General features: G+C 42.2%; 1 protein-coding gene across 2 annotated transcripts in view; it reads right to left on the bottom strand.

Moving 5' to 3' along the window:
* CBFA2T2 (CBFA2/RUNX1 partner transcriptional co-repressor 2) overlaps positions 1–20,677 on the bottom strand; it is a 138,053-nt gene extending 117,376 nt beyond the window's left edge. For both annotated transcript variants that reach the window (XM_030309785.1, XM_030309784.1), the window contains exon 1: positions 20,541–20,677. In XM_030309785.1, the coding sequence (XP_030165645.1) occupies positions 20,541–20,574 (34 nt within the window). In that variant the 5' untranslated portion in view covers positions 20,575–20,677. The remainder of the gene's footprint in view (positions 1–20,540) is intronic.
* Between the last annotated feature and the right edge of the window lie 862 nt (positions 20,678–21,539).

Consider the following 21,539-nt stretch of genomic DNA (forward strand, 5'->3'; position numbering starts at 1 on the left):
TTTTTTAAGTGTACTTATTTTGAGCGAGGCAGTGAGGGAGAAAGTCGGGGAGGGACGGGGGAGAGAATCCCAAGCAGGTTCTGCCCTATCAGCACAGAGCCCAACGCAGGACTCGATCTTACCATGAGATCATGACCTGAGCCAAAATAAAGAGTCGGATGCTCAACCAACTGAGTCACCCAGGTGCCCCTAAAATGAATAAACTTAAAAAAATAATTTTCATTTAAAATATAACTCATGATTAAGTGAATTATAAAGCCACATCTTCAGTCACCTATAAACTAGAATCCACGTGTTGAGAAAACAAACCCAAAGATGCTTTCTCAATATGCCATACTGTCTATTTAGATACAAGAACCTATTTAAATAAGAAAAATTTACTCATCTGTTACTGACAGATCTTTCCATAAAAGTTTCTTTTTTAAAATATCATCATTCAGGATAAATTTAATAAAACCTGAAGCCTTCTTTTCCTCCTTAATCTGTGGGATCAAAATCAATCTGTCATGTTCTAATATTTAATTGGCATGGATTTTCTGCCTGTTTTCCCTGGAATCAAGAAGGTTCACATATAAACAGGATTGATCTGGCAAATGAATAAACCTACAAAGAGATCCTTTTCCTAAAACAAGTTTGTACTCCACACTCAACTAATCTCTCACACAATAAATTAACTTCAGCAGCATCCAAGCTTAAAAGCTAGTGGGATACCCATTTTCCATTTTTGATAGAAGTTTAAATAAACCCCTCTTGGTTTATAAACCCCTATCAACCATCCAGATAATCCTGTCACATTTAGTTACAAATTGGCATTTATGAATATGGGCTATAATCAAAAAAACTTTGATCACTGCGTATTATAGCTTTCACTGCCACAACCAACATGTACTTTTAAAAATTGGGGAATTTTAAGGGGCGCCTGGGTGGCTCAGTCGGTCAAGCATCCGACTTCAGCTCAGGTCATGATCTCACAGTCTGTGAGTTCGAGCCCCGCGTCGGGCTCTGTGCTGACAGCTCAGAGCCTGTAGCCTGCTTTGGATTCTGTGTCTCCCTCTCTCTGACTCTCCCCTGTTCATGCTGTGTCTCTATCTCAAAAATAAATAAACATTAAAAAAAATTTTTTTAATAAATAAATAAATAAATAAAAGTTGGGGAATCTTGGGGTGCCTGGCTGGCTCAGGCACTAGAGCATGGAATTCTTGATCTTGGGGTTGTGAGTTCGAGCCCCATGGTGGGTGTAGAGATTACTTAAAAAAAATAAAATCTTAAGAAATTTTTAAAAACTCTAGAATTTCAATTGCTTTAAAAAATAGAAATGAGGGAGATACCACCTCACACCTGTCAGAATGGCTAACACTAACAACTCAGGCAACAACAGATGTTGGAGAGGATGCTGAGAAAGAGGATCTCTTTTGCATTGCTGGTGGGAATGCAAACTGGTGCAGCCACTCTGGAAAACAGTATGGAGGTTCCTCAACAAAATTAAAAATAGAACTACCCTATGACCCAGCAATTGCACTACTAGGTATTTATCCAAGGGATACAGGTGTGCTGTTTCCAAGCGACACATGCACCCCCATGTTTATAGCAGCACTATCCACAATAACCAAAGTATGGAAAGAGCCCAAATGTCCATCAATGGATGAATGGATAAAGAAGATATGGTATATATATACACAATGGAGTATTACTCGGCAATAAAAAAGAATGAAATCTTGCCATTTGCAACTATGTGGATGGAACTAGAGGGTATTATGCTAAGTGAAATTAGTCAGAGAAAGACAAACATCATATGACTTCACTCATATGAGGACACAGAACAGATGGGGGGTGCCTGGGTGGCTCAGTCAGTTAAGCGTCCAACTTCAGCTCAGGTCCATGATCTCACGGTTCATGGGTTCGAGCCCCGCATCGGGCTCTGCGCAGACAGCTTGGAGCCTGGAGCCTGCTTTGGATTCTGTGTTTCCCTCTCTCTCTGCTCCTCCCCCGCTCATGCTCTGTCTCTCTCTCTGTCTCTCTCTGTCTCTGTCTCTCTCTGTCTCTCCTTCAAAAACAAATAAAAACATAAAAAAAAATTAAAAAGACACAGAACAGATGAACACAATTGAAGGAAAGCAAAAATAATATAAATACAGGGAGGAGGTTGGGGCGCCTGGGTGGCTCAGTTGATTGAGCACCCGCCTTCGGCTCAGGTCATGATCTCACAGTTTGTGAGTTTGAGCCCCACAATGGGCTCTGTGCTGACAGCTCGGAGCCTGGGGCCTGCTTTGGATTCTGTGTCTCCCTCTCTCTGCCCATCCCCTGCTCACGCTCTGTCTCTCAAAAATAAATAAACGTTTAAAAAAAAACAAGAAAGAGTCCCACACTCCACCAGCTGAGCCAGCCGCCCTCCTCAAGATTTACTGTCTTTTAATTCATGGAAGCAGAGATTGTGGAATGAGAAGAACCTCAAAGATCCTTTATCTTTTGCCTTTTTTGTATCTAGAGCATTACTTCTCAAAAAGTCTGTGTACCCATTATGTGCACATAATAGGGGCTCAAACTGAGTTCAAGGACACAGAGGCAGCTAAAGCAGAGCATCATCCCATCACTGTCTATGTTTTTGTGCTGATAAAAGGCAGTTTCATAAAAGTGAGAAGAAGCTGACTTATTAACACAAGCACAAAGTTTATAACCAACAATAACTGAAAATAACATAAGGGCAGAGTTCCTCAGGAAAAGCTGATCAACAAGTTGACAATATGAGTTAGTAATGTTCGCTGTCAAAAGATGCACCATATGTCAGAAGTATTTACAGGGTACCAAGTTCCATCTCAACTTTTCCTTCATGCTAGAATATAAAGGAATGTAATCCTACCAGCATCACTGAATATAAAGTGAAGGCAGGAGGGAAAGGACAGAAACTGTTTCAAATGGGGCGCCTGTGGCTCAGTTGGTTAAACATCTGACTTCAGCTCAGGTCATGATCTCACTGCTCCTAGGTTCAAGCCCCAAGTTGGGCTCAGTGTAGACCGCTCAGAGCCTGGAGCCCGCTTTGGATTCTGTGTCTCCATCTCTCTCTGTCCCTCCCCCCCACCCTTTCTCTCAAAAATAAATAAACATTAAAAAAAGAAAAGAAAAGAAAGAAAGAAATTGTTCCAAATGATGGCTGTTAACCAGGAAGAAATGGTGGAGAATCCCCTGGGAGGCTATTTCCAAAAACCTCCAGGACATCCTCCCAAAGAATGGATCAAGATATGAGTGCCCTATTGATATTCTAGTAACTCCCATAGTAATTCTGATCACACCACCAATCCACCCATCCTGACTCTCACCCCAAGGAAAACCAGTGTCCCAGTCATCTAGAACCAGAGGCTTAAAACAAAAGCTTACAAGAGTCTGTATAGAGTTGGAGAAACTGTTTAATCAGTCAGCCAAACTGTTGTACAATTTATTTCCTATTCTTTAAAACCAGAAGTAAACAAAACAAAAACTGAAAGGTTTAGCAACAGCTATGTAATTCCTGAAATTCTGAGCTGTACTATTCTTTTTCTTCTTCCTTGAGTCTTTTTTTTCTTTAAGTAACCTCTACCCACAATGTGGGGCTTGAACTCACGACCCCAGATCCAGCATCACATGCTCTACGGACTGAACCAGCTAGGAGCAGCCTCCTTAACTTGCAGCCTCCTTAACTTCTTTTATGTTAAACCACTCACTAAAACACTCAACATCCTAGTGAGTAGGTCAGACCTCAGTATTTCATGCTAATGGCAATCTGTCGACAGTATTAATGTGCAGTACAACCATCTATAGCAATTCTCCCAGAAAGACTTTTTGTAGCTGTTAATACAGTAAGTTTACAGCACTAAGCAAGATGTCACCATCAGTGTCAATGTAACAGGTGACTCTTTAATGCCCCTAACCTAGGGATAAATTCTTTAGCCTAACATTCAGTTTTCCACAGTTCTGCCTCAACCTGCCTACACTCCTCTCCTTTACTCATTAAGTATCTTGCACCCTCCAGGCTGGATGTCTTTTCTTATTCCAAGAGTTGATAACTAAAGCAATCTGCCACCCCACCCCCTTCAAACCCTGCCCATAGCCTGTTTCAGTAAAGGCTGTCGCTGACAAGTTCTACACTAAAAAAAGGAGGAATGGGCGCCTGGGTTACTCAGTCAGTTGTTAAAGTGTCTGACTTTGGCTCAGGTCATGACCTCATGGTTCCTGGGTTCAAGCCCCCCATCAGGTTCTATGCTGACAGCTTGGAGCCTGCTTCGGATTCTGTGTCTCCCTCTCTCTCTGCCCCTCTCCTGCTTGCATTCTATCTCTCTCAAAAGTAAACATTAAACATTAAAATAAATAAGAAGGAGGATATGTGACAGAGACCATATGTCCCATAAAGCCTAACATATTTATTCGGCCCTTTATAGAAAGTTTGCCAACTCCTGGCTTATTCCATCTCTCAGGACCTGAAATGATTTCCTTTATCCCATTTCTCCATATCTACCAATCCAAGATCCATCAAAATGCAGCTATTTAGTGAAGCCTTTCTTGCTACACCTTCAATGATACATGCTCTTCCTCTTTTAAATTTATCTCCTCTACCTCCCTTAGCATAAGGTATCTCTTTTGGAATTACAGGGCTGGTTTCCAAACCCAAAATACAGATGAAAGGTCTGACAAGAAGGCTACTGCATTAACCTAATTATTTTGCTGCTTCCTGTCTTGCTCCTTTGAATCCATCTTCATACGACCACCAGAATACTCTAGAATGCTATATTACCCATGTCATTCCCTCATCCTTTCTATTGCTCTCCACTAGCTATAGAATAAAATCCCAGCATAAAACCCTGACCCCTCCCTGCTTCTCTAATCTTATCTTCTGCTATTCTTCCCCTAGTACTTTATTTTCCAATAACATAACTGCTTTTAGTACCCCCCAAAACCCAGTCCATTCCTAACTTCCCCCATCTCCTACACCTTCACGTGAGTACAAAATGTGTATACTATCTCCAGAGAGTAATTTAGCAACATCCATCAAAATTACACAAAGTGGGGTTGGATGGGTGGCTCAGCCGGTTAAGTGTGTGACTCTTGATTTCTGCTTAAGTCACGATCTCTGGGCTGAGGGATGGAGCCCCTTGTTAAGCTGAGTGTGGAGCCCGCTTAAGATTCATTCTCTCTCTCTCTCTCTCTCTCCCTCCCTCCCTCCCCCCACCCCCGACCCTCTTGTGCTCACTCTTTAAAAAATAAAAAAAATTTTTAAAAAGAGCAGCAGTCTGGTTGTCTCAATGGGTAGAGCACGTGACTCTTGATCACAGGGACCTAACTTCAAGCCCCACACTGGGCATAAAGCAGCTTACTCTACAAAAAAAAAAAAAAAAAAAAAAAGGGGGCGGGGGCACCTGGGTGGCTCAGTAGGTTGATTTTCCAACTCTTTTTTTTTTTTTTTAACGTTTATTTATTTTTGAGACAGAGAGAGACAGAGCATGAACAGGGGAGGGGCAGAGAGAGAGGGAGACACAGAATCTGAAACAGGCTCCAGGCTCTGAGCAGTCAGCACAGAGCCGGACGTGGGGCTCGAACTCAAGGACTGTGAGATCATGACCTGAGCCGAAGTCAGACGCCCAACCGACCTAGCCACCCAGGCGCCCCCCAACTCTTGATTTCAGCTCAAGTCATGGTCTCAGGGATGTGGGATTGAGCCACGTGCCTGACTCTGTGTCTGGCTCTGTACTGGGCATGCAATCTACTAGAGACTCTCTCTCCTTCTGCCCTTTGCTCATGTGCTCTCTCTCTAAAATAAAAAAAATTAAATAAATAAATAAACCACCCCATTTACACATCTGGCAGGAAAAAGGGGAGAGGAATTTAATTACCTCAATATTTACTCTCAATGTGGTTCAGCACTTCTTCAAATCAAGACATTTCAGTGAAACCTCCTAACAACTGCTGGGTTTAAACCTCTCTATGGAGGTTTTACCAGAGATGGCATGTGTTCACAGAAACCATTCTTTCTCTTCTATCAGTATTGGAGAACTTTGCTGCTATGGTCACAAGGCAGGGGCTTCTCTTCCTAAGGAACCAATAGCAGTTGACAGTGCTCACTCCTGTAGTCACTGTTACTTGATTTTTGTTCATCTAGTTCCTTCCTTCTCTTCTCTCCATACCAAACCCTCCAGAAGGGCAACTATAGCTCTCTCCTACAAACATATTTGAAAAATTGGAACACCAAAATTCCTTCTTTGAAGTTTCAAAAGCAAATCACTCAGTAGCAAATCACTCTGCCTTTAAAAAAAAAAAAATGAATTTTCACTACCTGCCAAAACCAACAAGTCAGCATCTGCAAATTACTAGGTCCAGATGAAATTTAAGAACTATTTACCTGAAAAAAAATAAAATTAAAAATTAAAAACTATTCATCTAGAGTCAGGAAAACACTCCATTGCTGAGAATCAATTAAATATTTTCCCAAAAAGGTGAACAAAAATACTGAAATTTATTTGAAACTAAGAAATTCAAGTTATTCTGAAATTTTACTAAGACAGAAGCACCAAGAAAACAATGAAACCATACAACATAAATTGTTTTTTCACCTACGTCTGGCATTACATGATAAATTTGTTCCTAAAAGTACACATCTCATTTCTATTACACTGAATTGCATTTTTAATGATTGAAGAGCTACCCCAGTGTAACTTTTCAATACAATACACAACCATATACCCCCACTATACAGATGACAACAATCTGGAAACAAACAGGTTTACCAACTGAACTCCACTTGGTTGGTATTTCACAGAAACATGGATTAACAATTCTGAAGCCACTTTCTGTATATTCTAAGATTGGGGAATAAGTAATGTTGTAGATTGTGTGAGTCAGGTTTATTATCCCTTGGCAAGAGAAGAGACTTAAAAATACAAAAAAGAGAAAGAATAAATGAACTTTTAGGGGTGCCTGGGTGGCTCAGTTGGTTGAGCATCAACTCTTGGTTTCGGCTCAGGTCGTGATCTCATGGTTCACGGGTTCGAGCCCCACATCGGGCTGTGTGCTGACGGCACGAAGCCTGCTTGGGATTCTGTCTCTCTCTCTGCCCCTCCCCTGCTCGCTATCTTTCTGTCAAAAATAAATAAATAAACATTAAAAAAAAAAAGAACAACTGAACTTTGGTATTGGAGGCATGAGTATAAACTCATGACTTTTATTATATATAGATATAAGTAGAGACAAAGTGAGGTGGGTGTGTATATGTATATGCATATGTATGTATACGAATATATTTCCTAGCTTGGTCCATTAAAAGAATCTAGAAGCTATCCTATCACATAGCAATAAGCACACATAGCAGCCAGATCTTGATTTCAAAATAATTTTCTCCATTAACAGGAATTATGAGAGAAACATCTTGGACAAATAGCTGATTCCAAGGCTCAGGTAGAAAGAGAAGATAATATGGGGCGCCTGGGTGGCGCAGTCGGTTGAGCGTCCGACTTCAGCCAGGTCACGATCTCGCGGTCCGTGAGTTCGAGCCCCGCGTCGGGCTCTGGGCTGATAGCTCAGAGCCTGGAGCCTGCTTCCAATTCTGTGTCTCCCTCTCTCTCTGCCCCTCCCCCGTTCATGCTCTGTCTCTCTCTGTCCCAAAAATAAATAAATGTTGGAAAAAAAAAAAAAAAGAAAGAGAAGATAATAATAATAATAAATATATATTTTTAAATAATACATATATATATATTTTTTTTTTTCAAAGAAAGGAAAGAAGATAAGCCTGGATTACCTTTTTGTGCCAGGAAGTAAAGTAGTAGCCCAAGAATGTTAGAAACCTGTCCAAAGGATACAAGAACTAGCTTGAAGGGGCTCCTACTGGGATAATGTGAACACCACAATAAACAACAGATTATAACCTACTGAATAAAATAAGAATCTTTATCAATATATATAAGAAGTATGGCTGGGGCGCCTGGGTGGCGCAGTTGGTTAAGCGTCCGACTTCAGCCAGGTCACGATTTCGCGGTCTGTGAGTCCGAGCCCCGCGGCGGACTCTGGGCTGATGGCTCGGAGCCTGGAGCCTGTTTCCGATTCTGTGTCTCCCTCTCTCTCTGTCCCTCGCCCGTTCATGCTCTGTCTCTCTCTGTCCCAAAAATAAATAAAAACGTTGAAAAAAAAATTAAAAAAAAAAAAAAAAAAAGAAGTATGGCTAAGAAAATGCTCTGGGGGCGCCTGGGTGGCTCAGTTGGTTAAACGACTGGCTCTTTATTTCAGCTCACGTCACAATCTCACAGTTTGTGGGTTCAAGCCCTGTGTCAGGCTCTGCGCTGACAGTGCAGAACCTGCTTGGGATTCTCTCTCCTCCTCTCTCTCTCTGCCCCTCCCCCACTCACAGGGTTTGTGTGTACTTCTTTCTCTCTCAAAAAAAATAAACTTAGGGGCACCTGGGTGGCTCAGTCGGTTAAGCGGCTGACTTCGGCTCAGGTCATGATCTCACGGTCTGTGAGTTCGAGCCCCGCGTCGGGCTGCGTGCTGACAACTCAGAGCCTGGGGCCTGTTTCAGATTCTGTGTCTCCCTCTCTCTGACCCTCCCCTGTTCATGCTCTGTCTCCCCCGTCTCAAAAATAAATAAAAAATGTTAAAAAAAAAATAAATAAATAAACTTAAAAAAAAAAAAGAAAATGCTATGTAGAATATTAAACAGTAACTGAAGAAAAACTAATAGGAATAGATAATCATGGGGGTACATGGGTGCCTCAGTCAACTGAGCAGCCAGTTTCAGCTCAGGTCATGATCTCAGTTTGTGACATCTCAGTTTGCTGTCAGCACAGAGCCCACTTAGGAACCTCTGTCTGCCTCTCTGCACTTACCCCACTCATGCATGTGTGTGTTCTCTCTCTCTCTCTCAAAAATAAACATTAAAAAAAATTTTTTTAATTATTTCTTGATTTGATACGTGTATTGTAGTTATGTAAGAATGTCCTAGTTTACTGGAAATATACATTATGTTATTTGGGGTAAAGTAATATGCAATATAAATGGAATCATAATATAGAAAAGTAGTAAAACATTGACATCTGGAGAATCAGGGTGAAGAGCATATAGGAACGTTAATATTACTCTTGCACTTTTTCATAAGTTTGAAACTATGTCAAAATATGAAGTGAAAGGCGCCTGGCTGACTCAGTGGGTAGAGCATGTGGACTCTTGAACTGAGGGTTGTGAGTTCAAGCTCCATGCTGGGTACAGAGTTTTCTTAAAAATAAAATAAAATGCAGCCAGGAGGAGGTCCAACTTTCACTCTTCGCAGACAACATGATACTCTATATGGAAAACCCAAAAGATTCCACCAAAAAACTGCTAGGATCCATGAATTCAGGAAACTTGCAGAAAATAAAATCAATGCAAAGAAATCGGTTGCATTCCTATACACCAATAATGAAGCAACAGAAAGAGAAATCAAGGTATCGATCCCACTTACAATTGCACCAAAAGCCATAAAATACCTAGGAATAAATCTAACCAAATAGGTGAAAAATCTATACACTGAAAACTACAGAAAGCTTATGAAAGAAATTGAGAAAGACAGAAAAAAATGGAAAAAGATTCCATGCTCCAGGATAGGAAGAACAAATATTGTTAAAATGTAAATACTACCCAAAGTAATCTACATATTCAATGCAATACCTATCAAAACAACACCAGCATTCTTCACAGAGCTAGAACAAAGAATCCTAAAATTTGTATGGAACCAGAAAAGACCCCAAATAGCCAAAGCAATCTTGAAAAAGAAAACCAAAGCAGGAAGCATCACAAACCCTGACTTCAAGCTGTATTACAAAGCTGTAATCATCAAGACAGTATGGTACTGGCACAAAAACAGACACTCAAGATTAATGGAACAGAATACAGAACCGAGAAATGGATCCACAAACGTATGGCCAACTAATCTTTGACAAAGCAGGAAAGAATAACCAATGAAATAAAGACAGTCTCTTCAGCAAGCGGTGCTGGGAAAACTGGAGAGCGACATGCAGAAAAATGAACCTGGACCACTTTCTTACACCATACATAAAAATAAACTCAAAATGGATAAAAGACCTAAACGTAAGACAGGAAGCCATCAAAACCCTCAAGGAGAAAGCAGGCAAAAACCTCTTTGACCTTGGCCGCAGCACCTTCTTACTCAACATGTCTCCGGAGTCAAGGGAAACCAAAGCAAAAACGAACTATTGGGACCTCCTCAAAATAAAAAGCTTCTTGGGGCACCTGGGTGGCTCAGTCGGTTAAGGGTCTGACTTCAGCTCAGGTCATGATCTTGCGGTCCGTGAGTTCGAGCCCCATGTCGGGCTCTGTGCTGACAGCTCATATCCTGGAGCTTGTTTCCAATTCTGTGTCTCCCTCTCTCTCTGACCCTCCCCCGTTCACAATCTGTCTCTCGCTGTCTCAAAAATAAATAAACGTTAAAAAAAAAAAAAGCTTCTGCACAGTGAAGGAAACAATAAGCAAAACTAAAAGGCAACCGACAGAATATGAGAAGATATTTGCAAACGACATATCAGATGAAGGGTTAGTACCCAAAATCTATAAAGAACTTATCAAACTCAACACCCAAAAAACAAACGATGCAATGAAGAAATGAGCAAAAGACATGAATAGACACCTCTCCAAAGAAGACATCCAGATGGCCAACCGACACATGAAAAAATACTCAATATCACTCATCATCGGGGAAATACAAATCAAAACGACGATGAGATACCACCTCACACCTGTCAGAATGGCTAACATTAACAACTCGGGCAACAACAGATGTTGGCGAGGATGCAGAGAAACATGATCTCTTTGCACTGCTGGTGGGAATGCAAACTGGTGCAGCCACTCTGGAAAACAGTACGGAGGTACCCAACAAAATTAAAAATAGAACTACCCTACGACCCAGCAATTGCACTACTAGATATTTATCCCAGGGATACAGGTATGCTGTTTCCAAGCGACACATGCACCCCAATGTTTATAGCAGCACTGTCAACAATGGCCAAAGTATGGAAAAAGCCCAAATGTCCATCCATGAATGGATAAAGATGCGGTATATACATACAATGGAGTATTACTCGGCAATCACAAAGAATGAAATCTTGCCATTTGCAACTATGTGGATGGAACTAGAGGGTATTATGCTAAGCGAAATTAGTCACTCAGAGAGACAAATATCCTTTGACTTCACTCATATGAGGACTTTAAGAAACAGAACAGATGAACATAAGGGAAGGGGAGCAAAAATAATATAACAGGGAGGGTGACAAAAACAGAGGAGACTCTTAAATATGGAAAACAAACAGAGGGTTATTGGAGGGGTTGTGAGAAGGGAGAGGGGCGAAATGGGTAAGGGGCATTAAAGAATCTACTCCTGAAATCATTGTTGCACTATATGCTAACTAACTTGGATATAAATTTAAAAAATAAATTAAATAAAAATACCGGGTAAATAAATAAATAAATAAATAAACTACAATAAAATGGGGCACTTGGTTGGCTTAGCCGATAGAGCATACAACTCTTGATCTAGGGGTTGTGATTTCAAGCCTCATACTGGGTACAGAGATTACTTAAAAATAAAATCTCAAAAATAAAAAAAATAAAATAAAATAAAATAAGACAAGACAAGACAACAACAACAACAATCACTTAGCCAGACCAACCCACCAAGAGAAAACTGAGGTGAAGCTTACAAAATCTGGAGCTACTGAACGCTAAGCAGTTCTAGGAGGCTAGAGAATGAATGCCTGAGGAACTAAAACATCACCTCTTCCCTTCCTGTTCCCTCACCACTCAGAACTTCCCTCTCCTAAACCATCTCTACCTTTAATCTCAGCCACAAAGAGGGCTTACTTTATGCCTGCCTTCTCCCTGCAAGGTTGGCTCTACTTCTCTAGAAAGAAACAAAAATCAAAGACATAATCACTTTCTCAAAATTAAGGACCAAAAAACCTAGTCATATTTTTGGTAGAGAAAAATGTCACTGGTATTTTAGATTTCATAGAGAGGGGAGACAGAGAACAGGTAGTCATAAGGAGACTGTAAACTAGCTAAAAAATACATGGGAATTAGAGGAAACTGTATAATTAGTGTAGCTCTAGGGATTTAAGGTAAAAATGAATAAATTTCTGCTGGTGAATGTCTGTTCTCACGTGGCTTCGAAAAATTAAAAGCAGGCATGACCTCTGCAAGGAGATGGCTAAGTTAACAAAGGAATAAGAGAAACATTTGTAAGAGAGGAAAAGGTCAAAGTAGTGTGTCAAGGGAGCTGTGCTATGCCTGGTATTAACATTTCACTTGAGCTGCTGGAGAGGTCAGATTACATATTTGTCGCCATCAGCTAATTTAATTGAAAGGTCTAGCCGACTCCAAGGCTATAAATTCAGACAGAAGGATACCTAGCTCTGGGTTATTCTAAATTTTACTTTGATTTCTGCATTTAATTATGGCAATACAAAATAGGACAGAGTCAAATCTTAAGGGGACACGTTCCAAAGAAAAGGTTCACTGCATAAATCCATGAACTATATTGGATGATCCACATTTGACAGCTCCTCACAGGGCCATGCAAAATTACTATGGACATTTCTTGGGCTTTTGATGTTCACTGCCATCATCTGTTTCACTGCTAAGACCAGGAAACATATGGGATGAATTGGTAAAGGATGCTGAGAGTTTCTGTTGCTTTTTTTTTTTTCTTTCAATCAGGATACCTCTGAACAAGACCAAGACCTAGTACAGTAGTAGTCTTTAAATCATATTCCAATACCTAGGGCATTTTTAAATAAGAGAAGATGGTAGGCAAAGAAAGTTGCTGAAGATAGATGATGGGAAATCATTTTCAGGGAACACTGGGGTCCAAGGAACACATGTTTAAAAACCTCTAGTCTTGGGGCGCCTGGGTGGCGCAGTCGGTTAAGCGTCCGACTTCAGCCAGGTCACGATCTCGCGGTCCGGGAGTTCGAGCCCCGCGTCGGGCTCTGGGCTGACCGCTCAGAGCCTGGAGCCTGTTTCCGATTCTGTGTCTCCCTCTCTCTCTGCCCCTCCCCCATTCATGCTCTGTCTCTCTCTGTCCCAAAAATAAATAAACGTTGAAAAAAAAAATTTAAAAACCTCTAGTCTAGTTGGCAAAAAGCAGAAGCCATGTGATAGTAAAAAACAGTGGATTTTGGACTCAGATCTCAATGTAAAATGAGTAAACTCAACACCAGGATTGAACTAAGTTTGAACAGTGCATCTGCTACTGATTAACTGTGTGACCTTGGGCAATTTATTTAAGTTCTCTGAGTCGTATTTCCTTATCTGTGAAACAGAGATACTGACTCCCTCCCAAGGTTGTTCCAAGAATTACATGAGATGACTTAAGTGAAAAGCACCCAGCAGAAAATTTAGCAAAGAACCCTTTTTAAAAGAAGACTTAAAAGTCAGATTCAGGGGCACCTGAGTAGCTCAGTTGGTTATGTGCCTGACTTCCACTCAGGTCATTATCTCAAGGTTCATGGTTTCAAGCCCTGCGTCAGGCTCTGTGCTGACATCTCAGAGCCTGGAGTCTGCTTCAGATTCTGTGTCTCCCTCTCTCTCTCTGACACTCCCCCACTCATGCTCTGTCTCTTTCTGTCTCTCAAAAATAAATAAACGTTAAAAAAAAAAAAAAAAGTCAGATTCAGGGGCACCTGGGTGGCTCATTTAAGCGTCAGACTTCAGATCAGGTCATGATCTCACGGTTCGTGGGTTCAAGCCCTGCATCAGGCTCTGTGCTGACAGCTCAGAGCCTAGAGCCTGCTTCGGATTCTGTGTCTCCCTCTCTCTCTGACTCTCCCTCACTTGCATGCGCACACGCTCGCTCTGTCTCTCAAAAATAAATAAATAAACTTAAAAAAAAAAAGTCAGATTCATTCAGTCAATATATCTGCAATGGACTCATTTCACAAGTTTAATTTATGGTACCCCAGCCCCTATAATTTCAGATAGCCTCAAGGCCTTCAAGGGGCCAGAGACAGAAACCAGAGACAAAGACAAAAAGCTACTTAACCAGCCATAATAAAACCCAGAGACAGGATCTGTCACATGTACATATACTGGCTCATATTGCACATGGGGCCAGTTAGTATAGCGACAGTGAGGCCCCTCTTCTTGGTAATCTTACCAGAGTAGAAAAAATAACCAGGGAGAGATTGTCCCTCATTAGCCTTCAAGCTTTCAGGAATTGAAGTAAATCTTTACAATTCAGTGACTGCTTTCTATAATATGAGGCTCAAAAACAGTACTCTAACACTAAGGAAAGAGGATAAAACTGGCAGGTGAGAAATCTTTTTTTTACACCTCTTTCCTCCTTTTTTTTCCTTATGCTTATCCTTTCCTTAGCCTGGAACTTATTAGTATATTAACCCATCTTGTTCCTAGTGCTGCATTCGTTCATTGGACACTATCTTTTAAATGATCTTTTCTGCCTAAAAGCATTTTTTAATTCAAGTAACTAATCATAAAGTCTAGATTTGCATGTCCCATGACAGGCTCAAGAACAAGCTTAAAGTCGATCTTTGCTTACTTTTAGAATCTATTTGTATGTGGGAAAGCCAACAGGTTCCAAACCAGCACAAATGCATTCAACAGTCAAAGATGAAGACAGAAATCAAGTGAAGTCCCAACTCTCCAATCAACCAAAGTCAATAACCCTCTCAAAACAACTGAAATCAAAGGATAACTTTGTTCCTAATAGGAAAACCTATACCCAATTCTAACACTAGGACTCACTGAAATTCCACACAAGGACTCACTGAAATATCAACTCTAAATTAACATCCAGATAGCAAGTAACTAAGTAAAGTTTTGTAGCAATATTATTACTCTAAAAGCCTTCAGCTCACTTTGACTCTGCCATGGGATAGAGGTGAGAAATGAGGCAACAAAGGTTCTGAACATCACCCTCAAAAAGGGGAGAAACAACCAGAAAAAGTTCTGTAGTGCAGTAATATTTAGATATCTGTAAGTACTGCTTCCCTTCCCTTATAAATGCTATATTCTCAGCCTGATGGACTCAGGGCTTGATCTCAAGACTGTGAGATCATGACCTGAGCCAAAACCAAGAGTTGGACACTTAACCAACAAAACCCCCCAGGTATCCCTTAAATGACTTTTCAAATGTAGAACTTCACAGTGACCAAGTGTAGGAACAGGGGTTTGATTTTCCCATTCATTGATGGTCAACACATTTTTTTTAAGGTACTCTCTATATCCAAAGTGAGGCTGGAACTCACAACTCAAAAGTCACATGCTCTATCAACTGAGCTAGCCAGATACTCTGAAGGCCAACACATTTTTAAAACATTTTTTTTTAATGTTTACTTATTTTTGAGTGATGGAGTGTGAGCAGGGGAGGGGCAGAGAGAGAGAGGAAGACACAGAATTTGAAGCAGACTCTGAGCTGTCAGCACGGAGTCCCGATGTGGGGCTCAAACTCGCAGGTCGTGAGATCATGACCTGAACCGAAGTTGGATGCTTAACTGACTGAGCCACCCAGGCACCCCAACACATTTTTTTTAAGTTTACTTATTTATTTTGAGAGAGAGAGCGAGAGAGCAGGGGAGGGGCAGAGAGAGAGGGGGAGAGTCTGAATCCCAAGCAGGCTCTACACTGTCAGCACAGAGCTCAACACGGGGCTCAAACTCACAAACCATGAAATCATGACCTGAACTAAAGTCAGATGCTTAACCAAGTGAGCCACCCAGATGCCCACTTTTTTTTTTTTTTAAGATTTTTTTTTTTTTTAAGTAATCTCTCTACACCAGTATGGGACCTGAACTCACAGTCCCAAGATCAAGAGTTGCAAACTCCATGGACTGAGTCAGTGAGGTGCCCCAGTTAACACATTTTTAAATAATAGTTACTTTAATGTCAACAACTTAGGCTCTGCAGTCAGAAAGATCTAGATTTTAATCTGGGCTTGGTCACTTATTAGTTCTATAATGAGTCAATTTCTTGATTTGTAAAATCAGGACATATACCTATCTAAAAGAGTGGAGGATTAAAAGGCAAAAAGCTTATGACATCTGGCCCAAAATAAACATGGACTATTAGGGATTACTATTATTATTCTTAGGCAAGAATTATCCTCATTTATAGATTAAACAAATGGAGTCTCAGAAGTTAAAAAACTTCCCAGAACTGGGCCTCAAACCCAAAGTCTGCCTCCAAAATTTGCTTTTCCCTTACGGATCGACAATGTATGATGATATGCGATCATGCACATCTCTGCCTTTTTTTGGTTTTTTGTTTACTTTTGGGAGAGACAGAGTGCAAGCTGGGGAAGGGCAGAGAGAGAGGGAGACAGAGAATCTGAAGCAGGCTCCAGGCTCTGAGCTGTCAGCACAGAGCCCGATGCGGGGCTCGAACCCATGAACTGTGAGACCATGACCTGAGCTGAAGTTGGACACTTAACTGACTGATCCACCCAGGCCCCCTATCTCTGCCTTTTTAAATAGGCTACTAACTGAAATTTAACAGGTCTTGATTGTGTGGTCACACATTATGGTGCTTTTAATTGTATTCTTTTTTTTTTTTTTCTTATCCAATAGTTTAGGCGAAAAGGACTAAATGCATCAATGTGGCATAGTACTTAAGGACCACAGGAGAGGATGAGACCCTGTCTCTCATTGTCAGTATGCTTACCTGGGATAGCCTCCCATCTCTCCATCTGATTTGTGGCTTTTTAAATCTGCTTGTGAAGGGGCATCTGGCTGGCTCAACTGGAAGAGCATGCAAATGCTTGATACTGGGGTCCTGAGCCTGAGCCCCACGTTGGGTATAGAGATTACTTAAACACATAAATAAACTTTAAAATCTGCTTATGAGCTGGGCTCAGACAGGTATCTTTGTTTGGAGAATGTGCAGAATATGAGTGAGCTCTAAGTGAAAGTCTGAGGTGTTATGCTATTAACTAGGTATACAAGTTTTAATCATAGTCATGGTCCCAGCAAGAAAGATAACACACTCCAGAGTAAGGAGGGTTTAATAACAGGACCAAATAGGTAATAATCACAAGGAATAGCTGTAGTATCCTGGGACTAGTGAGAGCACTTCTAAGCCTGAGGAACAAAGGAAATTAAAACTTTGCAAATCCAAAGGAGTGAGTCGCAGAAAGAACCCTCCTTTCGAGGAATAGCAATCTTCAATCAAGGAACAGCCAGCCAGAGGCAACACCCATAGGAAGGGAGAAAGGAAATTAAAATTCCCTAACCTTAGATGAGAAGGAAGCTCTTGATGTAGTTCGCCTAAGTCAGCCTTCCAGGGCAGAGAAAAGGCAACAGATGGAAAGTAGGACCTAGAAGAGCAAATGGAAGGTACCTAATTCAACCTCCAGGAAGTCTTTCAGGTAAACTTTCCCATCTCTTCTTTCATGCTAATGGACAAATGCCAGATAAGGAAAGGGTTACTGAACACGACAATTCTCACCCCTTTTGAATTAGGTAAGGCACAGGGCCTGTCTACCATATTTGTAATCAAGTTTGTTCACTAGCAAGTGTGGTCATTTACCATTCTACTTGTAATTTCACAATTCTTTGAAAGTCCAATAATTTACAGACCTTTCTCCAGCCTTAGGGACTTTCCACTTACCTTGTTAGGCAAAATAAGATCACAAAAATGCAGGAGCTTACATTTAGGAGTTTATATTCTTAGATAACTAAGAAGGCAGAATGAGGTCAAGTGTCACCAGAGAGAAAAGAGCTGCGGTATTGTGGAAAGTTCTGGAATGGGCTTCCTTGCCATCTGGCCCCTGCCAGAACAAGTCCAGCCAGAACTCACTGTTATCCTATCAACAAGGTACACAAAAGCTTCAATCAGGTTCCCTGCGGGTCCAGATCTGGAGAACAACTCACCAAGCACACAAGAGGTCCACCCCTCCTCCTCCTGGAAAAAAGCCCCTCTTTTTCTTAGGCTGGTCCAAATGTTAACTCCTTATCTGAAACTTACTTGGACCCTCAAAGAACAATTAGTTATGCCAACCCTGTATTCTCAAAAGACTTTGCTTTGAGCACTATCATTATCCACATACAGGTGCAGGGCCCCTACTAGCCTGTGAGATCCTAAGTCTTCTTTATACCCTCAGGCACAAACTGCACACAGAACACTATGTCAAGCACAGTATGAGTACTCCCATATATTATCATATGCATACCACATACATATTACTGATCATCACAAAACTGTAAATGTGGCAGGGGCTCTCATCAACTCAGTTTTACAGATGAGGAAAATAAAGTGCACAAAAAGGTTAAATAACATGCCCAAAGTCCCAAAGCTAATAGGATTTTGGACCCCAAGATTTCAACCTCAGCATAACTCCAGAACTGAATTTCAACCAACCTCAGAGGTTAAGAAGAAGGTCCCACCACAAGACCAAAGGTCCCCACCCCTAAGATGCCCAGTTATTATTCACCAGCATGTGAAAAAACAATAATTGGAACTTCTACTCACATTTTAGATCACCCTTTTGCAAAAAAGGTCTATTTTTGCATGTTATAAAATGTACCTAACATAGATTACAGTTAAGTAGCAATGTAATTGTAACTTAAAACATTCACATGTATGTGCATACTCAACCCTATCTACTAACACAAAGAACATGGAAAAACATTTTAGGCCAATGCTCTAGACTACTCCCCCGCCCCCCTCCAAGGACTCAGAGCTCCTACATTCTCTGCCCGGCACTTCCGTTAAAAACATTAGCCAATCAAGCCTATAGGTAAGCTCCTAGAGGCAAGAGTCTGCTTTTATTCATCTTTGTAAGCCCTACACCAGCACAGGGCCTGGAGCTTAGCAGATGGTCAATGCTGAATCTAACTGTATCACAGGAACCTCACAGAAAAAATCCTCTCAATATTTTAATTCAGTTTACTATATGCTTCCAGATTAAAAGAAAAACTGTATTAAGTATGCTAAGAATGTAATATAGAATTGTCTTAGGAACACTAAAATAAACAAACATATAAAACTTTGTTACATAATAGAACTAAAATTGTACTTTGGGGACATATTTTAAACTAAAAATTGCGTGAAAGAGATTTGGACATAAAACATTTAAGTTCAGATTAAAACTCCTTTCATTTCAGAGATGGTGCATCTTAGACCTAAAGGGTCAGCTCTGCCTCTCTTTTGTTATAAGCTCCAAGAAGAACAGATCAAACTACGAAAAGCAGCGATTTTGGGCTTGACTATGAAGAGGCATTGCTGGATGCATCTACTTTGCATTTCTTCAATCCAGTATCTAATGAGTGTCAAAGAAGAGAGGCTGTGTAAAGTCTCCCTTTTTTGTGAAGGACGTGGGCTCTGGGGCTAGATCACAGGGTTCCTTCTGTTCCTCAGTTTCATCCTCTGCAAAATGGTCATGTTGAAATTCTTAACTCTTATTTACACTGTCACCAGGATTAAATGAAGAGAAAACATGCAAAATGGATTTATTGCTTTCCTCATTTACCTGTCTTCCCCTTCCCCAAACTAAACTTAAAGACTGAGTTTGGTCCATCTAGTTTGTTGTTATATTCCCATGGCTGAGAATGGTACTTTTTACTTAATAGATGATTTAAGAAGCACTGAATGAATAGAATGCAAAATGCCTGCTGCTGAAAAAATGTTGACTATCACTGCTATTGTAACGAGAAACAATTAAAATTTTATTGTTGTTATTAAGAGACACCAGGATCTCAAAATTCTAGGAGGAACACTAGATAAATGCTGGAATGGAGAAATGGAGGTAAGAAAAACAACTGGATCATAAAGCAGGACTAACCTAAGACAAAAATCGTAAAACAAATACACAACTAGAGCCCAATTTCGGGCTTTTCCGAGTGAGGTTCACCCTGGATGAGATTTATCAGCGATTACAGTAATAACAGCTTTCACGCTTGTGTATGTCCCAGTCTGTGCCAAGCATTCTACTGGCCTCACAAACCCAAGAACCGTGGCGGAGGGGATGGGGGTGGGGATGTGGAAATGCTCTCTACACCCCCATTTTGCAGAATGGAACTGAGGTTAGGAAAGACCCAAGGTCACATCCCCTGAGCCGGGGAGCCAGGATGTGAACCCAGGCAGTCTGATCCCCGAGCCTGCACTCAACAGGCCCCCTCAAAGAGGCCATCCTCGCCTCCCCCACCATCCGCCGCACACCCCTCGAAATTGGGCGTGTGGAATACTCCCCCAGAAACAACACTCAGTGGCCTCAGCACCGGGAGGACAAAATCCTTGTCCGCGAGTAAGTCCGATGGACGCCGGCCCGGCCTGGGCTCCGAGGCCGCGGTCCCCACAGCTTCATTCGCATCGCGAGCTCCGAGCCCTCCGGACCGCGCAGGAAGCGCCCGGGCGGCCTCGAGAACCCGGGAAGGCCCGGCCCGCCGCGTGACCTTGGATCCGCCGCCCTGCTTCGGGCCTCAGTTTCCCCAATCTGGCCTGGCGCCGGGGGCCTCTCGGGAGCTGGCGCCCGTGGAGCAGCAGGCCCCTCACACGCCCCCCTCAGCCTCCCGCCTTCCCGCCCTGCTTACGCTGGAAGGCGGCCGCTCCAGGGACGCCCACCATCGCCGCACGCCTCCGCCGTGCGCCTCCCGCCTCCACCCGCGGCCCGGGTCCCTCGGAGGCGCCGCCGCGAGACCTGGAGCAGCAAAGCTCGCCAGCCCCAGCTCCGCCGCTGCCGCTGCCGCCAACGCTGCCGTTAGGCCGCGCGCCGCCCCGCCCCCCTGGTTGGCTCCGCCCCGCCCCCGGGCACGCCCCCGCCGCGCGCCCGCCCGACCAACGCACACGGAAGCCCGGCCCCAAGACCCGCTCCATCTAAGCCCCGCCCCTTCCGCGCGAACCTACCGCCCTATCCCGGCGCATCCAGCTTCTCAAGCCCGCCTCCCCTGTGTCACGCGCGCCCGTCACGCGCAAGGCCCACTCGTCTGGCACTGGGCTTCCGGCTGTGGCCTGGGCGGCGACCCAGGCCGGGAGGTGGAGGCAAGGGCCTAGGGGGTGGAGCTTAGGGGGGAGGGGACAGCGCCACACCTGAGTTCTCCAGGTTAAGGCCTTGTCGCCCTGAACAAGTCATGGGGTAAGTCACTTACCCCCTTTTGGCCTACTCTGTTATAAATGTCTAAAATGTCATCACAATATTAATAACCGTTAGCTATAATAACCGTTGTATTACTTCATCATCTTCAGGTGCTACTTTTATACACTCATCCAGTCAATCCTCACAATGAGGGAGAGAGGTATTATTTTCCCTTTTCTATATATGCAGAAAGGGCTTTTCCACCGACCAACTTGCCCACAGGTTACTGTTAACATAAAGCAGAGATGGGGTTGGATCCTCAAAACTTTGACTTCAGACCCAATTCTTTGAGCTGCCTCCCAAAGAATCAAAAACAGGAATTAAAATTAAAATATTAAAAATTCCAAACTCCTCCATGTACAAAGACACCATAAGTAAAGTTTGGTTTCTTTTACAAGCAAAAGACTGGGATAAAATATTTGCAACATATTCAACAACGAATCAATATTCAGAATAA

This window comes from Lynx canadensis, chromosome A3 (assembly GCF_007474595.2).
Source record: "Lynx canadensis isolate LIC74 chromosome A3, mLynCan4.pri.v2, whole genome shotgun sequence".
Classification (NCBI taxonomy): domain Eukaryota; kingdom Metazoa; phylum Chordata; class Mammalia; order Carnivora; family Felidae; genus Lynx; species Lynx canadensis.